This window comes from Balaenoptera acutorostrata, chromosome 3, assembly GCF_949987535.1.
Source record: "Balaenoptera acutorostrata chromosome 3, mBalAcu1.1, whole genome shotgun sequence".
Lineage (NCBI taxonomy): Eukaryota > Metazoa > Chordata > Mammalia > Artiodactyla > Balaenopteridae > Balaenoptera > Balaenoptera acutorostrata.
In genome coordinates, this window is record NC_080066.1 from 54807601 (window position 1) to 54820842 (window position 13242).

General features: G+C 41.2%; 1 protein-coding gene across 2 annotated transcripts in view; it reads left to right on the forward strand.

The window, feature by feature from the left end:
• The first annotated feature begins 7900 nt into the window (after positions 1-7900).
• Positions 7901-13242, forward strand: part of GABRB3 (gamma-aminobutyric acid type A receptor subunit beta3) — a 237755-nt gene continuing 232413 nt past the window's right edge. For both annotated transcript variants that reach the window (XM_057544530.1, XM_057544531.1), the window contains exons 1-3: positions 7901-8078; positions 8207-8298; positions 8514-8581. In XM_057544530.1, the coding sequence (XP_057400513.1) occupies positions 7999-8078; positions 8207-8298; positions 8514-8581 (240 nt within the window). In that variant the 5' untranslated portion in view covers positions 7901-7998. The remainder of the gene's footprint in view (positions 8079-8206; positions 8299-8513; positions 8582-13242) is intronic.

The following is a 13242-nucleotide window of genomic DNA, read 5'->3' on the forward strand; positions in this document are numbered from 1 at the left end:
TTGTTACTAAATTTGACAACTTAGGTGAAATGGACAAGCTTCTCAAAATACATAAATTAGCAAAACTGTCACGAGAAGAAATAGAAATCTAAATAGACTTATGCCTGTTAAAGAAATTATATTTATCATTAAAATCTAAGGGAAACTTCAATGGCAGATGGTTTCTTTGATGAATTCCAGAAAATATTTAAGTAAGAAATGATAATTATCCTACAAAAAAATCCTTCAAAACTTAGAGAATGAGGGAGCGTGTTGTATCCTCATTTTGCACTGAAACTAAAACCAGACAAGAAAAGGACATTATACAGCAAACACTCATGAACCTAGACAGAAATCCTCATCAAAAATACTAGGAAGTCAAATCCACAGATACATTAAAAATGTAAGCAACATGACCAAGTAATGTTTATCCTGGGAATGCAAAGATTGCTTAACATTTCAAGATCAATGTCATCTACCATATTAAAACCATAAAGGAGAAAATCCATATGATTAACTCCATAGATACACAACAACAACAAAAGCATCTGACAAAATTCCACTTCATTCTTCATAAAATTTTCCACAAACTGGGAACGGAAGGCATATTTCTTAATCTGTTGAAGGGTACCTAGAGAAAACTTTTTGTTTTTGTTTTTTGATTTTTTTAAAAAAATGTAAAGCCATCATAAACTTACAGAGAAGTTTGAAGGACTTCACAATGAACTTTTCCCTGAACCATCTGTGCATAAGAAGCCAAGCTGATGACTATCATCCTCAAAGGGCTGAGTGTTTTTCATACATGCAAGGAGACTTTCCTATGTTATTACAATACGATCATCAAAATCAGGAAATAGATATTAACTTACTACTCTGCAATCTTCAGATCCCATTCAAGATCCACCAATTGCCCCACTAATATCTCTTACAGCTCAGAATCATACATGCATTAAGAATCCCTGACTCTTCAGTTTCCTTCAGTTTGGGGTAGTTCCTCAGTCTTTCCTGACTTTGATGACGTTGGCACTTTTAAATATTACAGGGCAGTTGGGTTGTATTTGAAGTCTCTCAATTGGAATTTGTTTGATGTTTTCTCATGATCACATTCAGGTTATACATCTTTGTTAGGCATGTCATAGAACTGATACAATATTCTTCTCAATGTATTATATCATGGGACACATTATTTTGATTTATTTCATTCTTTAATTTATTTGTATTGATCACTTGATTATGGTGGTGTTTGCCAGCTATACTGTAAAGTTTCTTCTTCATAATTAGTATTTTGTGGGGAATGTAATAAAAAGCTATGTAAATATGCCATTTGTGATTAAACATTTCATTAGCTAATTGATTATTATGCATTAACTCATATTTTTCTCTTCTTTTTCTATGGGTTGTAGCTCATTATTGTCATTATTAATTTTTATGCTCAAATTTTTTTCCAGAATTGGGCAGCACAAACACATTCGAGCTGGATTCTGTGTCTCTTTGACACGTCCCCATCATTCTTTAAACACTTCCTGTTCTCTGGCACAAGATATTTCAATCTTACCTTGTACTTTCCTGGCCTATCTATCTCAAGAATCAACCCTTTTCCCAAAGAGCCATGGCTCTGTTTAGTTAGAAAATTATACATAGAATCCATGATCTGGGTGCAGGGGTGCAATAGCTGATTGCTATTGGGCTGTCATTGTTCTTAGGCATTCTTGGTGGATAGAACTTGAGAATATATGTACATATGTGTATATATGTAGGTGTACAGAAAAATATACATACAGTATATGCATATATATGTGTATGTACATATTTGTACTTATCTATACATTTTGAAAATCATTAGTTCACACGAATATGCTTGACCGCAATCTCACACCACAGGGATTATTTCTCTGTCTTTTAGTATTTGTAACTCCCATCTCCAAAGAGAGAAATCTGGCTTCCATTATCTTTAATATACTTACTCATTTGATAAGTGCCCCACTGTATAACAAATCTCTTGTTGCTGCCACTACCCTGCACACTTTCTGCTCTCCCTGTTCAGGTTCTGAATCTCATTTTGGGCCATCCCAGAACGTGGATGCCATCCTTACTCTTCTCAAGTTCTGAGTTTCCATGACAGGTCACCCCAACACATGGATGCCCACATCTCCCCTTGCACAGTGTTAGGATGCCTTCTTAATGCTGCTTGGGCTCCAGTTCCTTATTCCAGGCTGGCCCACATTAATGGATGCCTTTCTCATCCTGCCTGGGCTTAGACCCACACTCAGGGTAGTCCCCATGTCTGGATATTCTCCTACCCTCTGAGACCCTTACAGCCACATGAGCCCTCCTGCCATTGGGACGTGGCTCCACCTTGCCTTGGCTCTGATGTCAAACACAGGCTGCTTTGTCCACATCAATGCCTTCCTCATCTCCCATGCGCTCTGACACCCATGCCAGGCTGTCCTTCCCCTGTGATACCCTCCTTACTTTTGTTTTGGCTGTGACATCCTAACTCAGCTTTCTACCCCAAAAGATGTCTTTTTTCATCCACTTGAGCTATGAACCCTCATGCTCTCCTCACACTACCTGGGCTCCTCATTCCATGCCAGATGCGTATCTTGTATGGCCCTACCCTTAAGACTGAAATTTTCAGAGAGGTGCAAAAAGGGGCAAAGAGGAAAGGGTAGAGAGAACAGAAGAAAAATAAGAGGAAGATGTTAACATCATACTTAACGGTAAAAACAACAACAACAACAACAACAAAAAATCTGAACATTTTCCCTTAATATTGGAATAAAGCAAGGGTACCCACTCTCACCACTTCTATTCCACATTGCCTTGGAGGTCTCTGTCAGGGCTGTAAGGCAAGAAAAAGAAATAAAAAGCATCCAGAAAGGAGAGGAAGAAGTAAAACTATCTATATTCGGAGATTATATGATTGACTTTTTTGATGTAATCCTAAGGAATCTACAAAAATTTTTATCAAAATAATAGTACATTGAGCAAGGTTATAGGATGCAATGTGAATATATTAAAATCAATTATATGTCTATATACTACCAACAAACAATTGGACAATGAAGTATTAAAAATAACATTTATAACAGCATAAAATATGAAATAATTAGGGATATATTTACTGAATCAAATGCAAGACTTTGCACGGAAATCTACAAAGTATTTCTGAGAAAAATTAAATATGATCTATTATAAATAAATAGAGAGATACAGAGTTTTCACAGATTGGAGGATTCAATACTGTTAAGATACCAATTTTCCCTGAATTCATCGATAGATTTTATGTAATATGAATTAAAATCTCATGAAGCTTCTTTATAGAAATTGAAAAGATCATTCTAAAATGTCTATGAAAATGAAAAAAACTTCAAATAGTCAAAAACATTTTTTAAGAAGAAGATCAAAGTTGGATAATTTACCTTACAGCTACATTAATCAGAACAACATGGAATAGGTGAAAGAATACATGTGTAAGTCAATGAAACAGAATAAATGAAATAGAGCCCCCAAAATACACCCACATATATAAGGTCTATTGATTTTCAACAAAAATGTAGAAGTAACTCAATGGAAGAAAGAATAATATTTTCAACAAATTGTGTTGAAACAACTGGACATCCACGTGGAAGAAAAGAACCTTGACCCTTACTCACATTATCCACAAAAAATTAGCTCTAAGTATATCAAAGGTGTAAATATGAATGCTAACTTTTTAAAGAAAACCCAGAGAAAATCTTAACTTCTGATAAGGTAAAGTTTTCTTAGGTGGGATACCAAAAGTCTGACCCATAATAGATAAAGATTGATAAACTGAACTTCATCTAAATTAAATCCTTCTTTTCTTTGAAAGACACTATCAAAGAAAGCAAACAGAAAGGCCACAGAATAGGAGAAAATATTCTCATTACATATATTTTATAAAGGATTTGTATCTAAAATATATAGAGAACTCATATCTCAATAAAAAAGACTAAGAATGCAATTTAAAAATGGGAAAAAATTTATATATTCAAAAAGAAGATAAGAATGGCCAGTAGGCAAATGAAATACATTTACATGTCACCAGGAAAGTACAAATTCAAACCTCATGAGATACCACTACACGCCCACCAGGATTGATGGGGGTGATGTGGAAGAGTCACTTCTCATGCATTGCTGGTGAAATGTAAAATTCTTCAATTACTTTGGAAAATATTTTAGCAGTTCCTTATAAAGCTAAACATGCACTCTACTATATGATTCAGCCATTCACGCCTAGGTATTTACCTAAGAGAAATGAAACCATATGTCCACACAAAGACTTGTACATGACTTTGTATTCATAATGGCCCAAACTAGAAAGGTCCATCAACAGATGAATGGATAAACAAATTGTGGAATAACCACACAATGGAATGCTACCCAGCAGTAAAACAAACTATGGATCTGCAACAAGGACGGATGTCAGAAACATTATACTGAAAGAAAGAAACCAGCCATAAAATAACATATACTGTGTAATGCCACTTATATGGCATACTGGAACAGGCAAAAAAAAAAAAATCTATAATGACAGATGTTAAGTCAGTGCTTATCTGGATCCGGAATGGCATGTATGCTAAAGGGTTGAGATGGAATTTTGGGGATGATAGAAATGTACACTGGTCTACACATTTTTCAAAAATCATCTAATTATATATTTAACTTTTAATTTCATGTGTCATACTTCAAATTGATTGAGTTATTTTAAAGAGCTTTAAAATATATTGTCAGAAACTTTGATACTGTTTAAAAAGACAACTTGATTTTCTATAAGTAAGAGGCAACTATGAACAAAACACAGTTTGGTGAAGGCTTTTTGGTCAGCCCAAATGCACAAACATGGACTAGGTAAAGTGATCATGTGATGCTCTTCATCTATTTCCTCCCTTTCCTGCTTCTTACCTTAAGGACCCCAAAATGTTATTCTAGCCTGTTTAAAACCACTTTACTATGAACAAAATTGCATTCATCTCCTTTTTCTTCTGACATGAAAATTTATCCTTTGTAAGACCCCTAAAGCCTTTTCCTCTTTCTGTAGAAAATAAAGAACTGCATCAGTTATTTCCAGCTGATTTGGCTAATATGTTAGCACCATCTAGTAAAGATATGAAAATATTCTTGGTTTCAGGAATCCTGGCAAGAGAGTGGAAGGATGGGGTTACCTGGGGTTCACGGCACATCCAACCCTCCAAGAAGGCTGTGGGAGGAGCTGAGACAGGAGGGCAGTCAAGGGTTGCATGCCCAACCTTTGTTGCTCACGTAGGTGCAAGTTGGCCAGCAGCTGTGATGAGCTTCATGGCCCAGTGTATCTTGATTATAGCAGTGTACACTTACTGCAATGTTTCTCTTAGATTTTGCCTTCATATTAGAAAAAGACTGCATTTTAGGTGACACTTTTAGTGACTTGCCAATGGGTTTATGACTTAGCCTGGGTTCACCAGAAAACATATGCTGAGGCAAAATTGAAGTGCTATTGCTTTTCTAGGGTGTGTAATACTGATGAAAACAGGAGTGAAGGAAAAGGGGATCCAGGCATGGAAGGAGAGGGAAAAGAAAGGAGTTACTATGGCATCTCAGGACATTTCATAGGGAGAAATAGAGGGAGAATCATTTATCCCCTGGCTCCCATCTTCTGTTCATCTAAGGTCCATCCCATGGATGGCAAACACTACAGTAATTTCAGATTGCACATTTGTGAGTACTGAGTAGGTCCTGTTGAATTTGGACCTCATTGCTAACTGAGAAGCCTGAAGATGGGAGGTGAGAGACAATCAATGTGGACAGGTGGTGAGGGGTATGGATTTGTTCCCATGTAAAGCTGATCAGAGCTCTTGCAGAACTGCATGGTGAAGCAACAACTGGAATGAAAAATAAGGCCAAGATACTCAGAGACTTGTTGAAGCCAAGATCTGAGGTGTTACATGGTTGGATGACAATAACATTTGTAATGTTGTTTTCAAGTTTTAGAACATATAAAATAGTAGAAAGGGGGATCATTCTTGCTATGTTGTTGGTTTTTCTCAAGCACCTTATTCTCACTGTTTGTTTTCTATAGCCATGATCCCCAGCAGGGCATTTCTCTAAAAGAGGTACATGGAAACAGGAGAAATAGACTGAAACATGAATGTGGAGGGGAAGGTATGATAATGCAAATCTAATTTTCCTGATAATTCCATTGCACATGAACAGGACACAGAATACAAGTAGTTGTAAATAGACTTTTCCAGAAAATAATTAGGGAGCTAAATTTATCTCTTAACCTTATCTTAATACCAACCATTCAGCTTCTGTGGTCACATTTTATGTTCCAAAAATAAAATTGTTGATTTTTTTTAAAAAGGCAATGATATTTAAAATTAATGTCAGAAACATGCCAACTTGAGAACCAGGGCCTAGATTTAGATATTTACCCATATAAAGTCTTGACAATAGAAAAGAAAACCTTAAGCTTTGTAGAAAAAGTAATTAATACAGAGAAGCATTTACTTATAATTAACCATTCATTAGGTCCTGGAATGGCCCAAGGTAGTCTATCAAGCAGAAAATGGACTTGATTTGTAAGTGTTGTTGGTTGACCACAAGTAGGAATGTGTAATCATCTTCATCAGTATTAGAAGTCTGAAGCACAGAGGACCATTCAGTAAAGAAAAATATATGACCTATGACTCTGGGTGAGCAGACATTCCTCAGGTACACAGTGGTGACATACAGGGCAGGGTGGACCGTGGTGCACATCAGTCTGTTTCTTGGCCAAGGTGCAGGAGGTTCTCTTCTAAAATGAGAACCAAAGGATGGGGGCCAGTCATAGGGAAAACGAGGTTCTTTGCCTTATATTAAGAACCACGGACAGCTCCAGGCTGCACCAGAAAAGGCACATTATTTTCCCGTTCCTGGGATGATAGTCCAGGGTCTCCACGTCTGATTCGGACTCCGGCTTCCCGATAATAAAGCAAGAGTGCATATCCAGGCCTCTCTTTAACACTCCTTATAAATGTATTTATGTAAGTAGGGAGGGCCCAGTGCTCACATGAAATGTTCAGGGGGTGAGAGTGAGAGAAATAGTTTAAAGAACCAATTTAAAAAATGGTCTTATATTGCATAAATAATTAATCAGGCCGCCATGCAAGGGGCTGGATGGCGGGTCAGGCAGGAAAGCCTGGGGGTGGGGGCAGGGGCGGGGATCCCCGCATCGCTGTTAGAATGCTCGGTGACTGTGGGGGAGAGCGGATCCCACCCAGGTTAAGTCAGAGGAGCAGCGCCATGTGCTCCGGGATCCCGGCTCTCCTGCTGCCCATCTGGCTCTCCTGGACCCTGGGGACGCGAGGCTCAGAGCCCCGCAGGTGAGGTAGGGGCTTCCCCCGGGCCACGCAGCCTCCCTCTCTGCTCCGTAGCTCGCAGTCCCGCGGGCAGAGGCGCTCCGCTGTACTCATGGGCTCGGCCTGAGCCGCAGCTGGGCGGGGGTCGTAACGAAGGGGTCGGGCCGGGGAGGGGGCGGGGGGAAGCGGAGAGCGTTTCCTTCGCGGTCTCTGCCCACGTCGCCGTCGCCGATGATCCCCTCCTTCCTGGGTCGCAAGGAGCCCAGAGGAGCTGGCAGCGCCAGCCCTGCCCCGCGCCGCGCAGCCGCGGCTCCGGCTTGCTGTCCCCGGCCGGGCTTCGGGTCTCGCTCCGCAGCCGCCGAGGCCGGAGGCAGCGCTAAGGGCCCGGGCCCACCAGCCGCGAAGAGCGCGGGGGAGGGCCGGGTGCGCGGCACTGAGCGGCCGGCTCCGCCGGCTCGGCCTCTGGCTCGCCCTCTCTCCTCCCCCCTCCCCTAGCTCCCGCGCCCGCTGCTCCTCCTCTCCCCGCGCCCGCTCCTCCTCCTCCTCCCCTCCCCCTCCCCCTGCGCCCTCCTCCGCTCCGGGCCAGCGCGGCGGCGGCGGCAGCAGCAGGAGCAGCCCCGGCTGCGGGTCGCGACGGCGGCGGGGCGCCCCCTCCCCCGTGCCGGGGCGCGGCGGAGGGATGTGGGGCTTTGCGGGAGGAAGGCTTTTCGGCATCTTCTCGGCCCCAGTGCTGGTGGCGGTGGTGTGCTGCGCCCAGAGGTAGGGTCGCGGGTGGGTTGACGGGAAGCGGGCCGGGCGCCGGGCAGGGCGCGCGGGTGTGCGCGCTGGGCGCTGGCGGGCGAGCCGCCGCCTGACCCAGCTCTCTCTGGCCCCCGTCCCTCCCGCAGCGTGAACGATCCTGGGAACATGTCCTTTGTGAAGGAGACGGTGGACAAGCTGTTGAAAGGCTACGACATTCGCCTAAGACCCGACTTCGGGGGTAAGTAGGGTGTGCGCGGCCGCTGCGGGCAGCGCGACCCACCGCGCTGGCGGCCTGGGTGGAGGAGGGAGGCGGGGGCCGCTTCCGCCGAGCTGCGGCGGGGTGGGGAGGGGGGCACTTCGCCTGCGCCCCCTCCTCGGATAGCCCCCCATCCTCAGAGCCGCTGCAGCCGGTGCCTGAGCCAGGCTGATCACCGTGTCGTGCGCTTCCCGCAGGTCCCCCGGTCTGCGTGGGGATGAACATCGACATCGCCAGCATAGACATGGTTTCCGAAGTCAACATGGTGAGTGCCTGCCCTCCCCAGGGCTGTCCCCGAGCCCCCGCCCCGCTGTCTGGGCCCACAGGCGTCCACAGTACCGGGCCAGAGGCCTCCTCCGCCGGGCTGAGCTTCCCGGGCCCGCAGAGGGAGCGGCGCTCCTGGGCGCAGGTCTCCTGTTCGTGAGGCTCCCTCCGCCCGCCTGAGTGCGCGGGGGTAGTCGTTGGCGTCAGAGACGCTCGGAGGGCGCACCATTCCCGCCGTAGGAAGGGGTCCTGGGCTCACCCGAGGCTGGGCTTTCACCGCCGCCCTGGTGCTGCCAGCTCCTCCAGCCGTCGGTCCCCTGGTCCTGAGGCTGCCCCAGTGTCTTCTCGCCTCCTTAGCAACAGGCGCCGGGGAGCGGGGGAGGAGAGGAGAGTTGTGGGGGTGGCTCGTATTCTAGGTAAGAGCTGCTTAAGGGTTCCTTTGTTGTCTTTTGGAAAGAGGTGCTGGCCGCCGGAAAGCGCGGTGGGCGGTGGGTCTGTGTGTTCCTGGGTGTCTCGGGTCAGTTTCCTTGGTGTCAGTGGCTCTTCCGAGGGCAGGCTCGTGACAGTGAAACCCGGACACCATCCACCAGGCTCTGTCGGAGGTGCTGACGGCCCGGGCGGCTCTGAGAACTGGAGGGCCTGGGCAGCCTACGGGCTTTCTCTGCCCGGAGAGTCGAAGGCGAGGGAACCAAGTGTCCCTTAGGGCTATGTTAACGGTGACGGGATTCAGTATTCCGACCTGTGGAAAGTGGAGGCCCGTGTCCCGAGGTGCGAAGTGGGTGTCACGGGCTTTTGCTCAGGTTCCTTTAAGACAACAGGCAATAAGGAGAAAAATGACCCCTTTCATTTGTTAATTGAGCTGAAATACCAGGGGATTTGGAAACGGGTTTAAGTTTCTGTTGAGTGACACTTTAGAAATTATAAGAATGAGAATTTGGAAAAAATATATTTTTGGAAGAAATCGTTTGGCAACTTTTCTTTCTAAAATATAACACCGAGAATATAATGAGGCATGAGATAGACTCGATAGATTTCTCAAGTCTGTTGGACATCAGAGCCACATGGGCAAACTTGTTTTAAATGCATACTCCCAGGCTCTGATTCTGATCCAGTGGTGTGGAGTGGAATCTTGGGGTCTCTGCATTTCAAACTAGTGCTCCAGATTTTTTTTAAGCAGGTGTTTTGTGAACAATATTTTGAGAAACATTGCAATAACATAGAAATGTTGTTTACAAATAAACTAAAACCATGATTTTTAAATAGACTTTAACAAGATATATTTAAAAGTATATACTAGTATGGATTTTGTAGAAAAAAATCTGACTACACGAAACTATTTTTTATCAATTTTCACTCTTAACCTAAAGATTTTAAAATTATAATGTGTGATTTAAAAAAAAAAGTACCTTTCTTTCAATGTATATCACTAAGGACATTTATATACAAGTGTTAATAAATAAATAAATAAATAAATAAATAAATAAAGTGTTAATAATAAAAGCGTTAGCAAGAAACAGACTTTACATACATTACACTAAAAAGATCATGTATATTTTACTTTTTGTAATTTTGTAAAAATAATTCTGTCAAAAATAAGTTTTGTTTTATGGCCTTAAGGAAACAAGTTAATATATTCAAGATTTACTCTGTAGTCTGTGATTTCCTCTATTGGCAACTGCACATAGAGAAGACAGTTTTGTACGGAAGTTAATCGACTTACTTAGTGGATTTTTATGTCAAAAATTATTATATTGGATGTCAAATTATGGAGAGAATATACTGATGTGGCACTTTAAGAACTCTGTATAGTACTAAAACATTCAGGGGAATGGGGAGAATGTCTTGTTGCAGATCATTGCACATTTTCTTTGAATTAATATTTAAACTTAGTTATCCACTTGTTTAGACATCATGCTGATACTTAGTACCTTAAAAACTTCATATGTAATTGCCTAATTCATGCACTATGAATTGAGGTGTCCCAATTTTCTCTGGACCCAATAATAGAAAGACGAATCGAGGATACAAGCCATTATATTGGATAATCTTTAAGTGCATATCCCAAAGCCAGTAATTATGCATAATGTAGCCATAGTATACTTGTATGCCTTTTTTTTGCATTCTCATGATGGAAATTTTTGTGGTTCTCTACACTAAGTTTATTATAAAGAAAAACTGGGGATTGATGGGATGGGAGATTGAAGGCCATTGGATAGATGTACTGACTGGCATCTGAAATATCTTCCACAAGTGGATTGGTAAAACCATTTGCTAGAAAAATCTGATTTCCCTTAACTCATGATCAGGATCATAGCTCATGATCATAGCTATGATATTTGATTTTTTTTAATTGAAGGAACTTCAAATACAGCAATGATTAAGTATCATTTTGGAGGTAACATTTTATAGGGAAAGAACAGAGAGTATGTGAGCATAAGATTAAACCCATCACTCAATCATGTTGCTTAAAAACAATGAATTATATTTATGAGCTTCCTTAATCACCTTACTAGTTACACAAAACTAAGTGTTGTTAGCTTATGAAACTAAATAAGAAATGGTCTTGCTTTAAGGATGCTACAGCTAGTAGAGGAGATATGTCAAATAGTTGTAACAAAAGTAGGTGAGTCCCATTTAGAGGAACAAAAGAAAGGGGTATGGCCTAAGAGAGAGAGGGAAGGAAGGAGGGAGGGAACGAGGCAGAAAGAGGGAGGTGGAGAGAGAGATATATTGAGATTACTTCTGACATGGAAAGCCTCATGAAAGAACTTAAGAAATGATATCTAAATTGGGTGGGTTAATAGTGGGGAATAGAATTGTGACTGGCATAGATAGAGGAGGATGTTCTGGGTTAGGGAAGAAATTGGCAAAACTACTGATGGATAGATCTGCAGGATAGGAGATTGTGAAGGAGAGACTCAAAAGATGAAATTGGAAAAGTAGGACAAATCCCTGTTCACCTAGGCCCTTCTCTGCCTTGCCAAGGGTTTCAGATGTTAATTTTCAAAAATTAAGGAGCCTGTAAATGTTTTTAAGCAGGTGATTGACATGATTTAAGATGTAGTTTAGGATGAATATTTTGGCCAAAATGTTAATTTAGATAGAGGAGTCAGAATGATGAGTTAGAAGAGCAAAGTTCAGTAGAAAATTCAGGGTAAATGATCATGGAAAGTTGTTCTTTGAAATTTTCTTCTCAAAATTTCATAGACATGCTTTTGAAAACATATATTTAGTGAAATAAAGATTCCTTAATATCTGAAATAAAGATATGCAAAACATGTATATCTCAAGATGGGACAGATATGTGCTTGTCAGTGAGCATTTTGGGGGTGAATGTAAAGAATATTGTTACTTTTCTCTTTAAACTATTATAAAGCACAGTGTTTATCTATTGATGGTGCATATAGATAATGCCTCCAAATAATGCCTCTGACCTCAAAGAATTAAATAAATAGATACATTATCCATATCCGTGTATATGTCATCGTGCATTTTAGTGTTTTGTATTAACAATCTAAAAATGGATTTTAGTATTTTAATACTTAACATTATTTTGCCATAACATGTTTCACTGATAATGGAGATAGTCTACATTTCCATTTTTCCTAATCTTCTAATTTTTCTTTTCATGCACTTTTTAAAATTGATATAGTTAATTTACAATGTTGTGTTAGTTTCTAGTGTACAGCAAAGTGACTCAGTTATACATATATATGTATACATGTATATACATACATACATATATATATATTCTTTTTCAGATTCTTTTCCATTATAGGTTATTACAAGATATTGGGTATAGTTCCTTGTGCTATACAGTAGGTCCTTGTTGTTTACCTATTTTATATATAGTAATGTGTATATGATAATCCCAAACTCCTAATTTGCCACTTCTTACTTTTTAATTAGCTGACTTGACAGAAGTCAAACAAAAAACCATTTTCTTTTACATAACTTCCCTTGTTCTCTAGCTCTTGTTTTAAAATTTCAGACAATCTTTTAAAACTATGCATGGTTAAGTAATTATTGAGATTTAGTTTACATATTACTTTCTTTTTTTTAAGTTTATTTATTTTTTATTTATTTATTTTTGGGTTTTCGTTGCTGTGTGCAGGCTTTCTCTAGTTGTGGCGAGTGGGAGCTACTCTTTGTTGCGGTGCGTAGGCTTCTCACTGCAGTGGCTTCTCTTGTTGCGGAGCACGGGCTCTAGGCATGTGGGCTTCAGTGGTTGTGGTGCACGGGCTCAGTAGTTGTGGCTCGTGGGCTCTAGAGTGCAGGCTCAGTAGTTGTGCCACACGGGTTGAGTTGCTCAGCGGCATATGGGATCCTCCCGGAGGAGACTCAAACCCGTGTCCCCTGCACTGGCAGGCGGATTAAATGAGATTGTACTTATGGAAGAATACTGTCTACTGAAAACTTTTATATGCATGTGTTATAATTCTGGTGCTTAGCACTGGTCCAAGTGTGTGTTGAATAGATAGATGAAGGGATGAATAAGTGGACAAAAATTATTGAAAATATAGGAAATATAAGGAAATACTAAAAATAAAAACAACTAGGAAATTTTAATTTAAAAATAGTACTTTTTACTGAGAGAGTGAAGCAGGTCTAGAACTCTTTAAAAAATCAATTAGTTAAAAAATAAAAACAGTATTTTAAAGT